The sequence below is a fragment of the Lipotes vexillifer genome, unplaced genomic scaffold (genome assembly GCF_000442215.2).
Source record: "Lipotes vexillifer unplaced genomic scaffold, Lipotes_vexillifer_v1.1 scaffold914, whole genome shotgun sequence".
NCBI classification, from domain to species: domain Eukaryota; kingdom Metazoa; phylum Chordata; class Mammalia; order Artiodactyla; family Lipotidae; genus Lipotes; species Lipotes vexillifer.
Genome location: NW_006780388.1, coordinates 3,960,953 through 3,982,312, shown reverse-complemented (window position 1 = coordinate 3,982,312; position 21,360 = coordinate 3,960,953). Strand labels below are relative to the sequence as shown.

At 55.9% G+C, this 21,360-nt stretch overlaps 2 protein-coding genes and 1 pseudogene across 3 annotated transcripts in view; all 3 read left to right on the top strand.

The window, feature by feature from the left end:
* RAB40C (RAB40C, member RAS oncogene family) overlaps positions 1–15,422 on the top strand; it is a 28,034-nt gene extending 12,612 nt beyond the window's left edge. Inside the window, exons 2-6 of one of the 2 annotated variants that reach the window (XM_007453617.1) lie at positions 4,399–4,459; positions 4,916–4,976; positions 14,026–14,103; positions 14,443–14,608; positions 15,142–15,422. In XM_007453617.1, the coding sequence (XP_007453679.1) occupies positions 4,399–4,459; positions 4,916–4,976; positions 14,026–14,103; positions 14,443–14,608; positions 15,142–15,422 (647 nt within the window). Of the gene's footprint in view, positions 1–4,398; positions 4,460–4,915; positions 4,977–14,025; positions 14,104–14,385; positions 14,609–15,141 lie in introns of both variants that reach the window. The other variant, XM_007453616.1, reaches the window with a different exon arrangement.
* LOC103082034 (protein TFG-like) lies at positions 8,726–10,952 on the top strand (annotated as a pseudogene).
* Positions 15,423–18,904: 3,482 nt separating the features above from the next.
* WFIKKN1 (WAP, follistatin/kazal, immunoglobulin, kunitz and netrin domain containing 1) lies at positions 18,905–21,346 on the top strand. The gene is made up of 2 exons (XM_007453615.1): positions 18,905–19,156; positions 19,865–21,346. The coding sequence occupies exons 1-2, from the start codon at positions 18,986–18,988 to the stop codon at positions 21,341–21,343; spliced, it is 1,650 nt and encodes a 549-aa protein (XP_007453677.1). The 5' UTR covers positions 18,905–18,985; the 3' UTR covers positions 21,344–21,346.
* Positions 21,347–21,360: the final 14 nt, after the last annotated feature.

The following is a 21,360-nucleotide window of genomic DNA, read 5'->3' as shown; positions in this document are numbered from 1 at the left end:
CGCAGGCCTCTCACTGTTGCGGCCTCTCCCGCTGCAGAGCACAGACTCCAGACGCGCAGGCTCAGTGGCTATGGCTCACGGGCCCAGCAGCTCCGCGGCATGTGGGATCTTCCCGGACCAGGGCACGAACCCATGTCCCCTGCATCGGCAGGCGGACTCTCAACCACTGCGCCACCAGGGAAGCCCCCTACTTGAGATTTTTTTTACCTCCGAGGGAGCGTGTCAGTCTGCGGGCTGTCCGTGTTTTCTGTACGGCCAGCTCCCCGGCCATTCTCAGCTGGACACTGCCGTCTGCTGTGGGGACCTGCCGTCCACTGCCCTCAGTCCCCTCACAAGGCTGCTCAGCCTTTCTGGGGGTGCTAGTGCTGCGCTGTAGGGAGGGCTCCTGGGCGGGAGTCTCACTGGTTTAGTGGCCCATTCCCTAGGAGCCCTGTTCTCCGGGAGCACTCTGACCCAGCTGGTGGACTGTGGGAGGTGCGGGGGGCGCGTGCTGGGAGGAGAACGGAGCTGATCCCTCATGGTGCCTGCTTCTGGCTCTGAGTGCCTGTCCCCACAGGTCTCTCTTGGGCATTTGGCAGAGCTTTGAGCAGAGCTCCTGGAGGGTGGGGACTGGTCATCCTTTCTGAAGTTGAAGTCGTGAGTAAGGGGTCGGTTGGGCGCAGGCGGTGGGTGGGCAAGGCGCCCAGCTGTGCAAGCCTCACGGTGTGCAGAGGCTGCCATCCTCCCCAGAGGTGGGCGAGGGCAGCAGCCCCCCTCCCTGTGCCCTGCTTCCTCCTGGGCGCCCACTCCTTCCTGCAGCTCCAGGCTGGGCCTTTGGGCCATGGTGCCACCTCGATCGGGGTCCTTTCGTGGGGGCTGCCCTTGGCGGAGGGTGTCCAGTCCCCATGGCCAGAACCTGCTGGGCTGGTCCACCACATGGAGGTGACATTGCGTAGAGGGTGGGCATCCCCATCCACAGCCTTCCTGGAGGTTGCTGTTTCCAACACTGTCCTCATGGGGCCCAGCTCTCACAGCAGCTGTAGAACCAAGACTGAAAAGAGGGTGTCCTGGGCCAAATCTGAGCTTCCTGTTTGGCAGAGAATTCCAAGAGTTTCCACCCAAAGAAGTGGGTTATCAGCAGACAGTTGTGGGGAGGGGTGGATGCAGAGGAAGGACGGTGGAGACGGGCCTGAGTTCTATTCCTCCCTAAAGAGTGTTTCTTTAGCTTGAGAGTATGTGCAGGAGAATCTTCTTTCACTTAAAAAAAAAAAATGTGGGCTTCCCTGGTGGCGCAGCAGTTGAGAGTCCGCCTGCCGATGCAGGGGACACGGGTTCGTGCCCCGGTCCGGGAAGATCCCACATGCCCCGGAGCGGCTGGGCCCATGAGCCGTGGCCGCTGAGCCTGTGCGTCCGGAGGCTGTGCTCAGCAACGGGAGAGACCACAACAGTGACAGGCCCCCCTACCGCACAAAAAAAAAAAAAAAAAAAAAAAAAAAAAAAAGTGGCAAAATATACACAACATAAAATTTACCATTTTAAATATTTTTGGGTGTACAGTTCAGTGGCACCCCCATCAGCTCCAGAACTTTCTCATCTTCCCAAATGAAACTGTCCCCACTAAGCACTAACTCCCCACCTCCTCCTCCAGCCCCTGGCGACCTCTGTCTACTTTCTGTCTCTGAATCTGATGCTCCAGGGACCTCGTAGAAGGGATCATACAGGATTTGTCCTTTTGTGTAGGGCTTATTTTACCGAGCATGTCTTTAAGATTCATCCATGTTGTAGCATGTGTCAGACTTTCCCTCCTTTTTATTTTTTTTATTATTTTTAAAAATTATTATTATTTTTATTTTTGGCTGCATTGGGTCTTCATTGCTGTGCACGGGCTTTCTCTAGTTGCATCAAGTGGGGTCTACTCTTTGTTGTGGCGCATGGGCTTCTCATTGCAGCGTGCGGGCTTCTCATTGCAGTGGCTTCTCTTGTTGCAGAGCACAGGCTCTAGGAGCGTGGGCTTCAGTAGTTGCAGCACGCGGGCTCGGTAGTTGCAGCATGCGGGTCCTAGAGTGCACGGGCTTCAGTAGGTGCAGCGTGTGGGTTCTAGGGTGTGTGGGCTCAGTAGTTGTGGTGCACAGGCTTAGTTGCTCTGTGGCATGTGGGATCTTCCCGGACCAGGGATCAAACACATGTTCCCCCTGCATTGGCAAGCAGATGCTTAACCACTGTGCCACCAGGGAAGCCCCCTTTCCTTCCTTTTTAAGGTCGAATAATATTTTGTTGTACAGATGGACTTCATCCGTCTTTGGACGCTTGGGTTGCGCCCACCTTTTGACTATTGTGAATAATACTGCAGTGAACGTGGATGTGCAAATATATACATGTTTGATTTCCTGCTTTCACTTCTTTGCGGTATAAACCTGAAGTGGAATTTCTGGATTACATGGTAATTCTGTGTTTAATTCTCTGAGGAAATGCTATACTGTTTTCCATGGTGTCTGCACCATTTTCCATTCCCACCAGCAGTGCACAAAGGTTCCGATTTCTCCACATCCTCACCAATGCTGCTTACTTTCTGGGTTTTTGATAATAACCATCTAGTGGGTGTGACGTGGTATCTCATGTGGTTTTTTCTTTATTTTAATTAATTAATTAATTTTTTGGCTGCATTGGGTCTTCATCGTTGGTTCTTCATTGCTGCACGCAGGCTCTCTCCAGTTGAGGCAAGCGGGGGCTACTCTTTGTTGTGGTGCACGGGCTTCTCATTGCGGTGGCTTCTCTTGTTTCGGAGCTTGGGCTCTAGGTGCGTGGGCTTCGGTACTTGCAGCACACGGGCTCAGTTGTGGCTTGCGGGCTCTAGAGTGCAGGCTCAGTATTTGTGTCACATGGGCTTAGTTGCTCTGCAGCACGTGGGATCTTCCAGGGCTCGAACCTGTGTCCCCTGCATTGGCAGGCGGATTCTTAACCACTGCGCCACCAGGGAAGTCCTTCTCATGTGGTTTTGATTTGCATTTCCCTACTGATTAGTGATGTTGAGCATCCTTTCATGTGCTTATTAGCTATTTGCATATCTTCTTTGGAGAAAGTCTTTTGCCCATTTTCTAATTGCATTTTTGTTGTTGTTGAGTGGTAAGATTTCTTCATATTTTCTGAATATCAGTTCCTCATCAGATGTGTGATTTGCAAATATTCTCTCCCATTTCATGGATTGTGTTTTCATTCCGTTGAGTGTCTTGATGGGTGGGAGCCAGGTTTTGACACATGGTTAGAAGTTAGCCAGATGGAAGGACGTTGGGGGTAGAAGCTTCACGTGCAGCTCTCTGAGGTTGGCTTTGCACATGCACACACAATGTGTGAGAGCAGTGTCTGCATTAAAAATGCCCATTTCCAAGCCTTCTTAGAGCAAGTGTTATAAACAGCCAAGAAGCTGATGACATCTTTAAGGCTTAAGGGAGGAGGAGGAAAGACAGCTTTTAGGAAGTTTCCTGATGGCCTATAAACCAGTTTAAGATCTTACATCTAAAGTAATTCATCCAGCACTGGCCCTGCTCCTACCCACCTTTCTTGGACTGACTGTTTTTGCTTAAAAGTATGAAAAAATAATAAACAAGGATCTACTGTGTAACATAGAAAACTATGTTCGATATCTTATATAAATCTATAATGGAAAAGAATCTGAAAAAGGGTAGATATATATATATAGCTGAATCACTTTGTGGTACACCTGAAACATAATTCAGCTATACTTCAATTTTAAAAAGTATAGGGCTTCCCTGGTGGCGCAGTGGTTGAGCGTCCGCCTGCCGATGCAGGGGCCAGGAGACGGGAAGCACGTGGGCAGAAACCTGCATGACCTTCAAGTTCTGCTCCCCCACCAGCTGCGCTGCAACTAGACATTCTGTGGGTACCTTCGGGCAAGGAAACGAGAACCCTCACACACATGTTTGCCGGTAGGGCTATCAGCACCCCGAGACTTCTGGGAGCAAACCACAGGCCTGGGCACACTCTAAAATCCATTAACAGGTTAAACCAAAAAAAAAAAAAAAAAGTATAAAGAATAAAAACTAAAGACATGGCAAGCAGAGGTTCTCCAGATACCTCTCCAGAGAAATGGCATTTTAGACGTTACTGTACCACTAAATCGTGCTCCAAGCACGCTCCCGTTATCAGTATCTGGGAGCTGCAGTGAACCCAAGAACTCAGAAAACCCATTAGCTTTGAGAAGCACACGACGTGGGCCGGTGCTGAGACCAGCTGCCCTCCCTTCGGCCGGTGCCATTGGTACCCAGCTTGGGCCTCTGGGGTGACAGGAGGGTGGCCAGCTGGGGTCACTGTGCTCCCTGGGCTGGAGCCACACTTCCGCCTGGCTTCAGGGACTGGGCGCTGGCCAGGTGGGTCCTTCAGCCACCCTCTGCTTCCTTGCAGGGATCGACTACAAGACCACCACCATCCTGCTGGACGGCCGGCGGGTCAAGCTGGAACTCTGGTGAGTCGGGCTGTGCGGCCAAGGTGCCTGGCTGCCACACTTCAGTTGTTGTGCAGGCCAGGAAGCCACTGGAAGGCTCCCTGTTTACGTGTCAGTAGACTAGCTGTTGATACCGCCCCTGTATAAACGTGGGCTGGGACGTGATGCAGAAACCAGAAGGCCCAGGGCTGCTTGTTCGGGCAGAGCCCAGCTCCCTTTGTCCACAAAGACTCACTTCCACAGGGGCCACAGCCCCTGTCGCCTCACCCTTTACTGGGCTCCACATTAAGGGCATTTCCAGAACCTCAAAGCTGAGATGTAAATTCCTCCAGGCTTGGGGTTCTCCAGCCCCGCAGGGCAGTCTCCTGGGGTGCCCAGGCCCATGGAGGTTGGCCAGCATGTGCAGCAGAGTAGGAGGGGGTCATGCTGTGCATGCTGGGGTCCCACGGGCCGCATCCCCAACCACCTTTGTTTCAGGGACACATCGGGCCAGGGCAGGTTCTGCACCATCTTCAGGTCCTACTCCAGGGGCGCACAGGTAAGACCAGCGGTGCTGCCGGGGTTGTTCTCCAGAGGGGCCGTTCTCCTCACACGTGCGGTGCTGTCAGACACCACGTGCAGGGTTCTTTCCAAGGAAGTTTTACGTTTGAACATCAGCCTTCCATCCAGGAGCCCAAACAAGGATGCCCCCAAGTGGAGGGGCCTCAGCCTTCAGAGGGTGCCAGGGCCCCACGAGCTCCTGTGGCCCTTGCTGCCCAGAGCTGCTGCGGGAGGTGTGTGGGAACCCTGTACTGTGGAGAGGTCCCCCATCACCTGGTTCACCAGGGGTGACTTCTCCCTGTGCTGAGTGAGGAGGCTGCTGGAGCTCTCAGGGCCAGCCGGTCTGGATCACTCATCAGACCACCAGACTGGGAGCTGGAGCTGCCGTGGGAGGGGCTGCCGCAGGTCCTAAAGGGCAGGGCATTAGCAGGGAGCGGAGACGGGGGCTGTCCCGGGCGGGGCCTGCCCTGGAAGAGCACGTAAGCTGTGGCCTGCGCAGGGCCGAGGGGGCTCACTGGGGGGCTGGGGACTTGCTCGTCCCTCTCTGTGTCTCCTGGGCTCCCTACAACGGGCTTGCATGCTGACCGGGTCTGTTTGTGATTCAAGGCTGGAAGGAGGGGAAGAAGCAGTTGTGTGAATAGACCAGCTACCCATTCGCTGCTTCGCTTCAGCGTGAGGGGACTGGATTCAGGACCAGCCCTGTCTGTGCAGGGCGGGGCCATGACCCCTTGGGCTTCTGGAATTGCTGAGGAGAGCCCTCAGTCAGCCCTGTCCAACCATTCTCCCCAGACAGGGTGCTCCGCCAGGGGGCCCATGGGCCCGTGTCAGGGCCTCTGGCTGTGTGGAGCCTGTCACCCCTTCAATCTGGCCTGGGTAGTGGGGAGCCCCGGGCGTCCTTTCTGCCTGGTGAGCAGGAATCGCTGGTGTCTTCAGGTAACCAGGCTCCCCCTCCTGAGCCGGAGACACTCAGGGGTGGTGAGAGCGCCTCCCTCCCTGCTGAGGTGTGAATGTGGGTGGAGGCCTCAGGCTGGGCTCAGAGGCTCCGGCCTGCAGTGGTGCTGCCTGTCCGCTGGCTCCACCCCCCAGTGTGTGCCTGGTGTGAGTGGCCGCAAAGGTGGTACTTAACCTGGCAGTTCCACCTGGAGCAGCTGGTGCTGGGTGGTCAGGGACAGCAGCCCTCAGGTGTGGACGGCACTGGATGTGAGATTAAGGAAGGACAAGGCCCTTACAGCCGGGCCCTCAGTGGACGCACAGGGGTGCGCTTGAGCACCAAGGAGTGTGTCCCGCAGGCCACCTTCTGTAGAGGAGGGACCCTGACAATGATTCATACATACAAGGAAGTGAGAAAGCCATGTTCCGAGGAGAGGTGTTCATTATTTCTGGACCATGGGATTACTGATGAGTTCTGTTGTCTTCCCTTTGCTTTTGAATGTTTCCCAGTTTTTTATGGCATACACATTGTTACTTTTTCGATAAAAAAAGAAAATGAAGAGATAAGGGGAGTGGTTACCTTGGGTTATGATAATTGGGCGATTGGGAAATATCAAGGAAGGTCCTGGGAGACTGAACGTGAACGGGCTCAGATGTCCGCTTGCTCAGATGTGAACATGGAGCAGGACAGAAGGGCACGCCTGAGAACCTGGGCATTTGCCAGAGCATGCACTTTGGGGAAGGGAACACCTTTACCACGTCCACATCCTCTCCAGAGCAATCAGCAGTCAGTGTGTATGTGTCGTTGCTTGCGCTTAATTCTGTGCTAATTCCAGAGGTTCTTGTTGCTTCTGGGCTGGAGGAGCCAGTTGCAGATTCTGAGTGCGCATCTCGGGCCTGGATGGTGGGTGGGTAGGTGGTTTTGGGCTGCAAAGCTGACCGTGGGTGCTCCTGCCTAAACAGTAGTGCTTCGCCTTTCCTGTTTCCATCCTGTTTGATTGGTGTTTTCCAGAGTTGGCACCAGCATGGCTTTGTGCAGCCCGATGGTGCAGACTGGCATAACTGTCTTCCCAAGTCTTGTTTTTCTTGTCTTGTCACCCTCCTACCCTCGGTTAAGAACAAAGAGGCCTTGCAGATCTCTCAGGGCCCAGGCCACAGAGCCACCGACCAACCCCTGGCCCTCTCTGTCTTGTGGTCCTTGTTTTCTGTTGCCGAGGTCTGAGGTGACCACTCGTGGCCCAGGAGGCCCATGCTTCCTGCTCAGGGGGAGAGCGGTCCCCTGCACCAGTTCCCCCAGGGCTGTGCATGTGGAGGGAGCCAGCAGTGGGCGACGTCCTGTTTAGTTGGGGTTTGGGATCAGCTGGATTAGGACGAGGGGGAGCTCAGTCAGGCACTGGTCTCCTGGAGGGAGGGTTTCGGGTTTCACGTGGAGAGTGGTCTGGGTGCCCAGCGAGTGCTGACTAGGACACCAGCCTGCCATTTGGCCCCACCTGGGTGGGGCGCGTGTGGATCAACAGCTTTGACGGCTGCTCCCCTTGTCAGTGCGCTGGCTTCTGGGCAGAGCCCATGCATATGAGCGTGGGCAGGTGTGTTCAGCCACAGTCTCTGGTTCCTTGGCATCTTCACCACATAAATGCATTACTCACTCCAAAACTAACTTAATTAAAAAACTCACTTCTGTGCTTTAGTTGGGGTGGTGATTGCGCAGGTATATATATTTGTCCAAAGTCATCAAACTGTTCATACCTAAAACCTGTGCGTTTTTTGGTGTATAAGCTCAATAGATCACCTTGGCAACAATAAGTGTGTGCACTCCTAGGCCCAAGCTCCACATCCAGAGATTCTCTCTTACAGCTCGAGTTATATGTATGTACTCAGAGGTTCATCGCTGATGCTTGTAATAAAATTAGGTGCATTACCTGAAACCCAACAGCAGTGCTAGCTGATGAGCCTGGCATGAGGTGCTGGCCGCTGTGGGGGAAGGGCCCTGCGGGTGCCAGGTGGTTTGCACCATGAGCCAGTCTGGGTTAGGAAACGCCTGGGAGATGCTTGAAAGACAGGTGATTCCTGGGCGGGTTAAGGGACCAGAGCTTCTATTTATATCCTAGAGTACTTACTAACTTTTAAAAAGCTAAGCAAAAAAAAAAGAAAAGAAATATAGTGAGAATCTCTTTGCCCCTCCTCTGGCTCTTTGAGATACACAGCTGATTCTGGAGTCCTTTGAGGGGGTAGTCCTTCTAACCAGGAGCCTCATTTTGGTTTCTCAACTATCCCACCTGTGGTCGACCCTAGGTGTTTTTCCCTGCCAAGCCCATGATCACTTTGGTCCCTGTCTGCAGTGTGACCAGCTCTGTGTCCTTCCTCCTGTGACCTCTCTGTCATCACCCTGCCCTGTCAGACTTAGGTGGTGGTTGTTGGTGGTGGGCAGAGGCTGGCGCCAGCCAGGGGCAGGCTCCTCGACAGTCTCAGGGTACAGTTGAAGCCTGAACCCAAGAAATGGGCTTCTCCTCATTTGCTTGAGCTTTTAGGCCCACCCCTCTTCTTTCCCCACCTGCCAGTACTGGCCCGAGCTTTCACTAGGCTTGGTGGGTCTGTGTGATTGGCCAGGGCCTGTGAGAGCCTGCCAGCAAGATGCGGCGGCCCTGGGGAGGGCAACCAAGTGGGCTGTGACCACAGCCTTCCCCCAGTGCCCCAGAGTCCAGCAGTGGCAGCCTCACACTGATCTGATCAGCGGAGACCTGTGGAGGGGCAGCAACAGTGACCTGGACAAACCATCTTTCTCTAGACTTTTATATATAGAACATCCTGGAGTCCACCATGATTGGGTAGTTGAATCTGAGTGGGAAGCTAATCATCAAAGCTCAACTTGGGGAGGATATTCAGCAAATTCCCATTCATAATGAAGATAATACTTATGATGAATTAGTGCTAATGATGCAGTGACTCTTCAGAGGAAAACTTCTGAGTAATGATGAAATTACAGTAAAATATAAACATGAAGATGGAGATCTTATAACAGTTTTTGATAGTTCTGACCTTTCCTTTGCAGTTCAGTGTAGTAGGATGCTGAAACCAACATTATTTGTTAACTGCCAACCAACACCCCTTGAATCAAGTCAGGTGAAATACCTTCATCGAGAACTGATGGAACTTTTAAATAAAGTGAATCACTTATTGGATAGCTTGGAACCACCTGGAGAGCCAGGACCGTCCACCAACATTCCTGAAAATGATACTGTGAATGGTAGGGAAGAAAAGCCTGCTGCTAGAAAAGGACATTGAAAAAAGAAGCCTGCTGGGCTTCCCTGGTGGCGCAGTGGTTGAGAGTCCGCCTGCCGATGCAGAGGACACGGGTTCGTGCCCCGGTGCGGGAAGATCCCACATGCCGCGGAGCGGCTGGGCCCGTGAGCCATGGCCGCTGAACCTGCGCGTCCGGAGCCTGTGCTCCGCAAGGGGAGAGGCTGCAACAGTGAGAGGCCCGCGTACCGCAAAAAAAAAAAAAAAAAAGCCTGCTGCTTCTGATTCTTCTGGAAAACAGTCTACTCAGGTTATGGCAGCAAGTATATCAGCTTTTGATCCTTTCAAAAACCAAGGTGAGGGACTTCCTTGGTGGTCAAGCGGTTAACACATTATTGACCGGAGATGTATCAATATGTTTTTAGAGAGTGATACAATTAACATCACCATGCAAAGTTGTTAGAGCTTAAAATTGATCACGGGTTCATTATACAACTTACGATTGTCATTGTCATTCACATTTTGCTCCGTTAGGTTTTTGTTCCAACCTTGTGTATATTATAAATGTAAAATTTTCAAAAATGACGCATCGCGAAATTTTGAGTGAAGTAGAATATTTCTGTGAATTTTATGCAGATGCTTTCTCTGATTGTCCAAACGACATATACCCTAGTGTCTCAGAAAATGATAGTTCTTCAGAATATAGTTCTGATTCAGACGATATGCATAGTAGACCAACAAAAAGACAAAAAACTTTAGTGATTGATTCTGATACGGAAAGTGAACATGAAACTCCTTTGCTTCTGCAGAAAAGTGGATCGAAGACAACATTTCTGAAAAATTAGAGGACTTTACAGGTGTGTCAAGTGTAACTATTGAATGTGATAACCTGCAAAGTGTTAATGAAATAGAAGAATTAACTTTTTGGCCGGCCAAACTAAAAATCGCCAGCCACAGGCGTTAAGTTTCTGCAAAAATCCTCCAGTCCATAATCAGTTAAGACTCCATGCTCCCAATGCAGGGGGCCCAGGTTCGATCCCTGGTCAGGAACTAAGAGCCTGCATGCCACAACGAAGATCCTGCATGACGCAGCTAAGACCCGGCATGGTCAAATAAATAAATAAAATAACTATCTAAGAAGAAAAAAAAAACCAAGGTGAAATCAATAAAAATGTCCTGTCAGCGTTCAGCTTAACAGATGATCAGGTTTCAGGGCCACCCAGTGCTCCTGCAGAAAGAAGACTGTTCAGGAACTCGCAACAGCATTGCTGCGTCCTCTGCAGCTTACCCACCAGGAATTCAGCCACAGCAGCCACCATGTACAGGAGCTCAGACTCAAGCAGGTCAGAGTGAAGGTCAGATGTGCCAGCAGTACCTGCAGCAGGCTGGCCATGGCACTCAGCAGCCACAGGCACCTCCCAGCCACTACAGCAGAATGATATTCAGTATTCAGGCTGTATCGGCCAAATGCACCTCAATAGCCTCAGCAGTTCCAGGGACATGGCCAGCAACCAACTTCTCAGGCACCGGCTCCTGCCTTTTCTGGTCAGTCTCAGCAACTTGCCTGCTCACCCGGCTCAGCAGTACCAGGCGAGCAGTTACCCACCCTCCATAGACTTTCAGCCCACTAGTTACACTGTGGCCCCTGCCTTACAACCCAGTATGGCTCCAAGACAACCCGGGTCCTGTCAACCAAGACCAGGTTTCACTCTACCTCCTGGAAGTACCAAGTGGGTCTAATCCTTATGTACATAGCCGTCCTCCCTTCAGTTAGGGCTATACCCAACCTGGACCAGGTTACCGATAAAGAGGCTCAGTTACACTCCCAAAAGACTCCAGTACTATTTTAATTCGTACTGAAGTACAGAAATTTAAAAAGCAGAGCATAGGGCTTCCCTGGTGGCGCAGTGGTTGAGAGTCCGCCCGCCGATGCAGGGGACGCAGGTTCGTGCCTCGGTCCGGGAGGATCCTGCGTTCTGCCGAGCGGCTGGGCCCGTGAGCCATGGTCGCTGGGCCTGCGCGTCCGGGGCCTGTGCTCCGCAGCAGGAGAGGCCACAGCAGTGAGAGGCCCCTGTACAAAAAAAAAAAAAAAGCATTTTTTTATGATGTCATTGTTGCTGTTAATTGAAAGTATAATTTGCTGGGGAAATAAAAGACCAAAATGAAAGGTTTTTTTCCTCCCCTGCTTAAAAGTAGCACCTTCCTAGTCATTTTGGAACACTACTCTTACATGTGCGCAAAGTGATTGACTTTTCTAGCTTACCTTGTCCATAGGATATTAAAATGCTAGGTTAGGGACTTCCCTGGTGGCGCGGTGGTTGAGAATCCGCCTGCCAATGCAGGGGACATGGGTTTGAACCCTGGTCCGGGAAGATCCCACATGCCGCGGAGCAACTAAGCCCGTGCTCCAGGACTACTGAGCCTGCGCTCTAGAGCCCAGGAGCCACAACTACTGACGCCCGCACACCTACAGCCTGTGTTCCGAAACAAGAGAAGCCACCACAATGGGAAGCCTGCGCACCGCAACGAAGAGTAGCCCCCGCTCACCACAACTGGAGAAAGCCCACATGCAGCAACGAAGAGCCAACGCAGCAAAAATAAATAAATAAATAAATAAATTTACTAAAAAATAAATGCTAGGTTGAAGTTCAGCCATCTTACTTGGCTTTTTACTATTAACACGATGTACTAAAGTAGATCCTTTTTTTCTTTTTCCCCCCAATGCACGGCATGTGGGGTCTTAGTTCCCTGACCAGAGATTGAAGCCATGCCCCCTGCAATGGAAGTGCAGAGTTTTAACCACTGGACCACCAGGGAATTCCCCTAAAGTAGATCCCTTTGAGAACACAACTAGATATTATGTATAAAATGTAACATTGATAGGTTAATAAAGATGGTAGAATTCAAAAAATAAAAAAATTAATAAACGTTACATAAGAAGCATAAGCAAGAAAGTAAGTCCCCGTCCAGCCCTTCCATGTGTGGTCATGTCCGTGGAAACCTTTTCTGTGTGGTGTGTGGAGTGTTTATACTTGTATTTTTTTTTAATTAATTTATTCATTTATTTAATTTTTGGCTGCATTGAGTCTTCGCTGCTGCACATGGGCTTTCTCTAGTTGCAGTGAGTGGGGGCTACTCTTTGTTGTGGGGTGCAGGCTTCTCATTGTGGTGGCTTCTCTTGTTGCAGAGCACAGGCTCTAGGTGCTCGGGCTTCAGAGTTGTGGCGCATAGGCTTAGTTGCTCTGCTGCATGTGGGATCTTCCCGGACCAGGGCTCGAACCCGTGTCCCTGCATTGGCAGGCGGATTCTTAACCACTGTGCCACCAGGGAAGCCCCTATACTTGTATTTTTTTAAAAACTGCCCTGTCTGTAACGGTTGGGATCCATGTTTGTCACCTTGCAGTCTGTTATGCATGTGATCAGCACAGGTGCTCTCAAATGAATCCTTACTTTCATCGCCTGCCTGCCTGCCAGGAGAGTCTGCACCTCGCTGGACTGCTCAGCAGCTCTGGGGGCCGCACGTTTAGTTTGTTTCCTGATCTTTGTCTTATGAGCGATGCCGTGATGAGCATCTGGCAAGGCTGGTCTTTAGATACGTCCTCATTTATTTCTTAGAAGGGGGTTTCCAAGTTGGAAGGTGGGTGGCTCTACCCCCATCCCAACACCAAGGGAGAGGGCTTTGGTCCCTGTGCCCCCGGGAACAGGATGAATTCCTTGTCAGTGTACTCTGTCGACCACCACAGCAACCGATTCCCCTCCAGGCCTGGCATTCCTCCCTAGCAGGCAGCTCCGCCCTACTCTGCGCAACACTTTCCATCCAGGGAGCAGGAGCCACCAGGATGGGTTAAAGTAATCTCAACCTTTGTCTTAACAGGACCTCATCTTCTGGAATTTGAAGGACATTTTTAAGGGGAAAGGCTTTAAAATTCCCCATTTTGAGATGGAGGGTACCCTGTTCCTTCCATCTCAGCTGCACTTTTCTCCTCCTCTGTGTGTGATAGAGACGTGGGCTGAATGAAGAAGACTTCCTGGGATGGGGGGGGGTGAGTCCTGCCTGGGGTTGGGTTCTGGCAGAGACTGCTTCAGGGTGGGATGTAAGGCCAGAGACAGGCAGTGGGCTTGGGGGCCACACTCACTTGCTGGAGGTGCCTTCCTGAGGCTTGTGACAGGTCCCCGCTGAGATGTACCAGGCACAGATGACAAGGAGAGCTGGGCAGATGGAGTAATTGGTCTCTAAGGAACGTGACAGGAAAGTCCCTGCAGCACATCCTCTGTGCGGCTTGTGGGGGCAGCTGCCAGAGTGACTGGAGTCCTCAGCAAGTGTGGGTTGGAAAACTCAGAAACACCTCTGCTCGGTGCCCCCCGGGAAGAATGCACTGCTGGGTAGTGTGGCGATACAGCCCCTCACCATACGTGGTCCTTTGTGCACCTGTCTTAGGTCGAGTGACTTAAATGATCACGGTAATACAACGTGCTTGGAGGAAAGACACTGAAAAATTGCCAGTTCTGCCCCAGCTGAGTCCTCAGGGGGAGGGATGAGGGAGTATTGAGTCCACGAGATCCCTGACAGTCAGGCAGCCCCCACACATGGGCAGCATCCAAGGCCACAGGGCCTGGCCACGGCGAGGAGACAGGGACAGGGCTAGCTGAGCCCTGTGCACAGAGCCGCCCTGAAACGCAAAGAGGAATGCTCAAAGCACATTTCCCACGATGCCACCTGTTGAGTAAACTGTATGGTCCACCTGACAGCTGTCTGGCTGGTGCCCCAGTGTCCCTGGCCCTGCCTGTGCTGGGAGGGAGCGGTGTAGGGCCAAGCCTGAACCAGACCCCTTCCATCCGGGCGGCCCCTGGGCCTCGTAATGCTCGCGTTTCCCTTGCAGGGGATACTTCTGGTGTATGACATCACCAACCGCTGGTCCTTCGACGGCATTGACCGGTGGATCAAGGAGATCGATGAGGTAGGTGTGCTCCTGTGGACACCCCCTTCCAGGGTCACCCCATCCCCAGCATGTGCGCTCCCATCCCCCATGAGGAGACTCTGTTACCCCCATTTTCAGCCCCTCCTGTGACCCGGCTCTGCATCTTCTCATGCACTGACTGCTATGGCACTCTCCCAGTGGGGTCCTGTGCCCCAAGGAGCCCCACCTCATCAGAGAAGCAACAGAGGGCCCCCCGGGGGGGCAGCGCAGAGAGGGGGCGTCCCACGTTCTTGCCTCTGCTGAGTCCTGTGCGCTACCTAGCATGCACCCGGCGTCCCCCGGATCCTGGTTGGGAACCGGCTGCACCTGGCCTTCAAGCGGCAAGTCCCGACAGAGCAGGCGCGTGCCTACGCGGAGAAGAACTGCATGACCTTCTTCGAGGTCAGCCCACTGTGCAACTTCAACGTCATTGAGTCCTTCACTGAGCTGTCCCGCATCGTGCTTATGCGGCACGGCATGGAGAAGATCTGGAGGCCCAACCGAGGTGAGGAGTGTGCCCAGTGGGGCCGGCTGTGGGGCTGGGGGTGGGGCTCAGGAGGGGTGGGGCCTTGACTGACCTGTCCCACCCCCAGCAGGCAGACAGGTTCCAGGCCCCGCCTCCCAGGCCCTTGGACTCAGCAGTCCCACCAGAGCAGAGCTGCCAAGGTGGCCAGGGAAGCTCCGTAGTCGCCCAGGCTGAGGGGCTGGAGGTCTAGCCACCGAGCCCTGCAGGGTCTCCCAAGGGCACCTCTCGGTGTGCCGTGGCTCCGGGGATGAAACGGGAGCAGGGCGTCCAGTGGCTGCTCTCTGCATGCCTGGGGCAGGGGCAGGGTCTGGGGGTGTTCTGGTTCAGGAACCCTGGGAGCTTTGCAGACCTCCCCAATCCCCAGCCCCCTCTAGGCATCAGTTGTGCTTACCTGCTGGCGAGATTGCCACTGGCCACCGAGATCTCCCCGCGCCTCATGCCCACCTGACCATGGTCTGATCCCCTCCACACGGTCTGACCCCGCCCCCCCATCTTCTGACCCCCACCTGCAGTGTTCAGTCTGCAGGACCTCTGCTGCCGGGCCATCGTTTCCTGCACCCCCGTGCACCTCATCGACAAGCTCCCGCTTCCTGTCACCATCAAGAGCCACCTCAAGTCCTTCTCGATGGCCAATGGCATGAACGCTGTTATGATGCACGGGCGCTCGTACTCACTGGCTACTGGAGCAGGGGGTGGCGGCAGCAAGGGCAACAGCCTCAAGCGGTCCAAGTCCATCCGACCACCCCAGAGCCCACCCCAGAACTGCTCGCGGAGCAACTGCAAGATCTCCTAGCTCGGCAGGCTGTGCCCCATCCAGATGCACTCTGGGAGGGCTCACGCTTAGGGAGTGCTCCCGGCTGGGCGCTGGGCCCAGCGCTGTGTGCAGGGAAAACTTTGGCCACACAGTCCCTCCTGGGAAGCGTGGGGATGCCCCTAGTAGGCTGGTGGTCTCAGCCAGACCAGCTCCACAGGACAGTGGAGGACCATGCTGCTGGGATGGTGGTGGATCACGCCCAGGACCCTGAGGTGTGGCTGAGAAGACCCCTGGAGGCGGCTCTGCGTGGCCCCAGCCGTGAGGGGGCTGTCCCTGGGGACTGGGAGACCAGGTTCCCTTTCTTATTTATGTAAAAGAAGATTCACCCCTTTTGTACATTTTTAAAGGACCAGCAGGGAAGCCTCCGTGCAACCACGCAGTGAGCCCATGACAGCTGAGGGGACGAGCTTTGGGACATTGGGAGAGAGGAGGTGTTTGAGGCAAAGATGGGAAAGAATCCACCATCGAGGCTTGAATCTGAATTCACATAACACTTCACATGGGGCCATGGGCTGTGTGGGGGCCAGTGGAGAACATGTGAAGCTTTGGGCAGCAATCTTGGACTCCCCAGCTACATGCATTGGTCTTTCTGAGCATGGTGGTCAGTGTGCCCGCCATGTGCTGAGGGTGCGGGCCCCAGTAGTGTGCGTGGTGGAGCTGCAGTTTCCAGGGCTCCCGCCGGCCTTCCTGGATGACATCCGTGTGTGTCATGGAGCTACGGGTTCAGAGCCAGGGGCGACTCGCAGGTTCCCACGTTGCTTGGAAAAGGGGAAGCGGGGTGCACCCCCCACGTCCCTCCCCAGCTCCCTCTCTCCCCACGTGGGGGCCATCAACCTTCCTTCTGTGATTCTGCACCTTCGGTTCCGTTTACATCTGTTGCTGCATGAAACTGGCTCAGCGTCTCTCCGAGTTGACACAGAGCTATTTGTAGGCAGTGCCCACTGGGGCCACCAGGCCCTGGGCAAGTCTGGACTGAGCCTGCCCCACTTGCCTCCTGGGGTGTCTAGACCCTTCTCTGGCCAGCTTCTGTCTTCTGACCTTGGGTGTGATCCCATAGCCGCTCCTCACCCAGTTTCACCCCTCTGTGAGGTCACATGTCACCAAAACCTTTCTCACCCATTTCTTAATGGTGGACGCTGAGCCCCTCCTCAAGGACCCACCGGCCAGCCTGAGCTGGAGGCCTGGCCTCCTTCTGTCCACCTGGCTGGTGACGTGGCCACAGGTCACTGGTGCTCAACTCTACCTCCTGCCCACGGGCCCTTCCCTGGCCTGTGACCCCCCTTGCTCGGGACTGTTCTGTGGTGGGTGCCCTGAGGGCTGCTGTTACGGGAGGTGAGGTGGAGAGGGGCTGCAGCGCCTGTGAGCAGGATCCTGGCTGAGGCCTGGCTGCTAGCAGGGTTGGGTGGGCAGAGGAGGCCCCACCCATCCTGTCCTGCCAGCAGGAGCCCCTTCTTTGGACATTGTTTTGAGGAAACGGACGATCCTGCATTCACCATTATCAACACTACCCTTTGCTGCTGTCCACACTTGCACTATTCCTGGGCTCGTTTTGGACAGTTTTAGTTTCTTTGTGTAGTAAACATAATTCAGCTCTGGCCTCCAGGCTGCGTTGAGTGAATGAAAGTCTGGCTTTAACCCACTGGGCTGAGTGGCAGTTGGAGGGGTGGCACTGCAGAGGGCTGCTTTGTTCCTGCTCCATCCCCCATGACTGCCTTGCTGAGCTCCGAAGGGTTTCAGGGCTCCCTGCGTTTCTAGGTGGACCTGGAAGCAGCTCTCCCCAGCTGTTCCTGCCTGTGCAGTAGTTCAACCCATGGCCGCTGGGACCATCTGCTGCCTGCTGCCCCCAGGGCCGGAACCTGGGATACTGAGCCCTCACTAGTCCTGGGCAGGGCCTACCAGGTTCCCTCTGCTGCTTGAGCAGGTGGTGGACCAGAAGGACTGTGCCCCGAGACTCACCACAACTGAGAACCCAGGCCTTGGGGCCAGCACCCTCAGTGGGAGAGCCACCCACTTAAAAGGGTATGTAGGGCTCAGCTCAGGAGTGCGGCAGACGCCCTGGAGGTCAGCGGGTATGGGGTTAGGGGGGCAGTTGCTCTGAACGTAGCCCACACGCTTGGAGACCACTGCCTGTGGCTGTGGCTAATACAGGGCAGGGGACCCATGGTGTCCTCCACACCTGGGGTGTCTCTTGGCCTCATTTGGACCAAACCAGGCTCTTATTACCCTTCCTCTTAGGTCAGCCAGTCAGACACAGGGTCACAGGACACTCTCCCATCCAGTCTCAGAGCAGGCACTCCTGGGGCCCCAGACCCTTGGGAAAAGCACATTCTGGCAGTGGCTGCGTTTGATCTCCCCGCTGCCCCCACGCCCAGGAGGAGCTTCCATCCTTCCTGAATGTCACAGGGGCCTGGAGGGGCAGGCGAAGACCTTTGGGTCCTTGCAGTTCCTTAAGCTCTCCTGGGACACGCTGTTCTCAGGGTGCTCTTAGATGCCCTTGATCTCTCTCAGGACTGCGCTGCCCCACGCAGGGCCACACACAGCCTCTGAGATTCAGATCAGTCCAAGTAAACACCCTCACTGCGTCTCTAGTGTCCACAGCCCTTGTGACCGGCGCCTGTGCCGGCCAGCACACACAGACCATTCCCTCCCTGCCCACTGCTCTAGTACCCCACTTTTTTGGCAATCACCATAACCCTTTGAGGAAGGGCCTGGACCAGGAGACAGGTGCCTGGGTTTCAGAAGGGGCGGGAAGCAGGCTCTCTGAATGCAAAGTTCTGCCATGCCTCAGCCTCCCCCAGGCCGTGCCCATCAGGTACCTTTGTGCTGCAAAGGCTTCACCTCCATCAGGAAGGGTTTAGATTTGACCCCAAGACCTGCTGGCACAGTGTGACCATGAGAATGGGTATGGGGAAGGTTGTGGAATCTTCCTTGGGAAGGGAGCAGAACCCCACCGTTGCTGGGCTTAACACAGAGCCCCTGCACCTTTGCCTGGACGTAGTGACTACCAGGTGGCAGGCCAGCCTGGCCTGCTCTGGGGAAGACCCAGGCCCAGGGTTGGATGGGGGAGCCAGAAGGGTTGGCCAGCCCTGCCCCCTCTTGCAGGGCAGCTTTGATCCCAGGGCCTGGAGGGAGGAGGGGCTCCGGTTACAGCGTTTCCCCCTCCTCTCTCCGGCCGGAGCCGCCCTTCTCCGCCCCTTGGTGACCCTCATGGCCAGTGTCTCTGTGCTCCTGGGCGCTGGCCCCTCCCCAGCCTTCCTCTCCTCTCCCCGCCCCCTGCCCTGAGCTGACCAGAGGGGCCAGGAGGGGGAGGGGCCGGTGCCACAGGCACAGACTCAGCTCGGAGAGACCCGGAACCCACCCAGCCTGAGACTTGAGCGTCTGCTGTGAGCTCCAACCTTGGGGGACAGAGGGGAGTCCAGGGGCAGGGGGTAGGGGCACCGATCACAGGTCTGGGAGGGTGTATGCCTGCAGGGAGTGGGGATCGGCAGGGCGTGAGGAGGGGCTAGCGGCCACACCCCCCACCCCCTGGTCCCTCGGTCCCCATGCCGGCCCTGAGGCCACTCCTGCTGCTGTTGCTCCTGGTTGGGCTGACTGCGGGGGCCAGCCTGCCGCCGGGGCCCGGGAGCCACCCAGGTGTGTGCCCCAACCAGCTCAGCCCCAACCTGTGGGTGGATGCCCAGAGCACCTGTGAGCGTGAGTGCGTCAGAGACCAGGTGAGCACAGGCACTGTCACCACTGGCCCAGCTTGGGGGGAGACAGACTACATTGGGGGCCCCTGGTCAGCATGGGAGAAGCCAGGACCTCCCCCACGCCCCAGGCCTTGCCTGCAGAGGGGACCCTCAACCCTGGAAGTCACTTCCTCCTCAGGGTCCCCACTCTTATGCTGGGGTTTCACACTGTGCTCCATATGAGGGGCCCTGGGGACAGCCGCTCCGTCTTTGCCTTCATGTCTGAAAACTGGAGGCCCCCTTCTCACTTCTCAGACCTGCCCACCCCCACCCTGCAACTAGCTGTTTTCAGGTCCAGCGGGGCAGAGAGGCGGGAACCTGTTTGGAGGTCCTGCCTTTGCAGCCCGGCCCTGCACCACTGCAGTGGCCTTGAGCACTTTTACGTCCTCCCGAAGCCTCAGTGTCCTCATGTGTATGATGGGATAACAAAAAAAGCTGCTCTGGGGGCCAGGGGTCTGAGGATTCCGTGAGGTCCTGTGAGATGACCTATGTGATGGGTGCGCCGGGCAGTTGTAGTTCATTGTCCAGATGGAAAGCAAACCTGCAAACCTGCACAGCTCCCAGAAGGGAAACAGATTCAGGGAGAGGCAGCAGGGGACTCACCCCTGCCCTCGCTGGGCATGCTGGGGCAGGGCTGAAGGGGGAGGGGTATTTGGGTGTCCGCTGAGCTGTCCGCTCCCGCCCCCTCCACAGGACTGCGCTGCCACTGAGAAGTGCTGCACCAACGTGTGTGGGCTGCAGAGCTGCGTGGCAGCCCGCTTCCCTGACAGCGGCCTGGCCACACCCAAGCTGGCGGCCTCATGTGATGGCTTCGTGTGCCCACAGCAGGGCTCCGACTGCGACATCTGGGATGGGCAGCCTGTGTGCCGCTGCCGTGACCGCTGTGAGAAGGAGCCCAGCTTCACCTGCGCCTCGGACGGCCTCACCTACTACAACCGCTGCTACATGGATGCCGAGGCCTGCCTGCGTGGCCTCCGCCTGCACGTTGTGCCCTGCAAACATGTCCTCAGCAGGCCACCCAGCAGCCCCGGGCCCCCCGAGACCACCGCCCGCCCGACACCCGGGGATGCCCTGGTGCCGCCTGCCCTCTACAGCAGCCCCTCCCCACAGGCAGTTTATGTAGGGGGCACAGCCAGCCTCCACTGTGACGTCAGTGGCCGCCCGCCACCTGCTGTGACCTGGGAGAAGCAGAGTGACCAGCGGGAGAACCTGATCATGCGGCCAGACCAGATGTATGGCAACGTGGTGGTCACGAGCATCGGGCAGCTGGTGCTTTACAATGCCAGGCCAGAGGACGCCGGCCTCTACACATGCACCGCACGCAATGCCGCTGGCCTGCTGCGGGCCGACTTCCCGCTCTCCGTGGTCCAGCGGGAGCCGGCCGAGGACGGGGCCCCAGTGGCCGCCGCCGCAGCCCAATGCCTGCCCACCACGCAGGCCTGTGTCGGCACCCCCTCTGGCCAGGTCCTCTGGCACTTTGACCCGCAGCGGGGCGGCTGCATGACCTTCCCAGTTGGCAGCTGTGCCGGGGGTGCCCAGGGCTTCGAGACCTACGAGGCGTGCCAGCAGGCCTGCGCCCGTGGCCCCAGGGACGCCTGCGTGCTGCCGGCCGTGCAGGGCCCCTGCCAGGGCTGGGAGCCGCGCTGGGCCTACAGTCCGCTGCTACAGCAGTGCCACCCCTTTGAGTACAGCGGCTGCGAGGGCAATGGCAACAACTTCGAGAGCCGCGAAAGCTGCGAGGACGCCTGCCCCGTACCGCGGACACCGCCCTGCCGGGCCTGCCGTCTCCGGAGCAAGCTGGCGCTCAGCCTGTGCCGCAGCGACTTCGCCATCGTGGGGCGGCTCACGGAGGTGCTGGAGGAGCCTGAGGCGGGCGGCGGCGGCATCGCTCGCGTGGCCCTGGACGACGTGCTCAAGGATGACAAGATGGGCCTCAGGCTCTTGGGCACCAAGTACCTGGAGGTGACGCTGAGCGGTATGGACCGGGCCTGCCCCTGCCCCAACGTGACGGCTGGCGACAGCCCGCTGGTCATCATGGGCGAGGTGCGAGACGGCGTGGCCATGCTGGATGCGGGCAGCTACGTCCGCGCGGCCAGTGAGAAGCGCGTCAAGAAGATCTCGGAGCTGCTAGAGAGGAAGGCCTGCGAGCTGCTCAACCGCTTCCAAGACTAGCCCGCCCACACGGCCCG

What these genes read in the sequence shown, in the direction of transcription:
- WFIKKN1 (XM_007453615.1), top strand. Translation starts at nt 18,986, where the DNA reads ATGCCGGCCCTGAGGCCACTCCTGCTGCTGTTGCTCCTGGTTGGGCTG. An exon ending in GTGAGTGCGTCAGAGACCAG is followed by an intron (nt 19,157 to 19,864) that starts GTGAGCACAGGC and finishes CCCCCTCCACAG; the next exon opens with GACTGCGCTGCCACTGAGAA.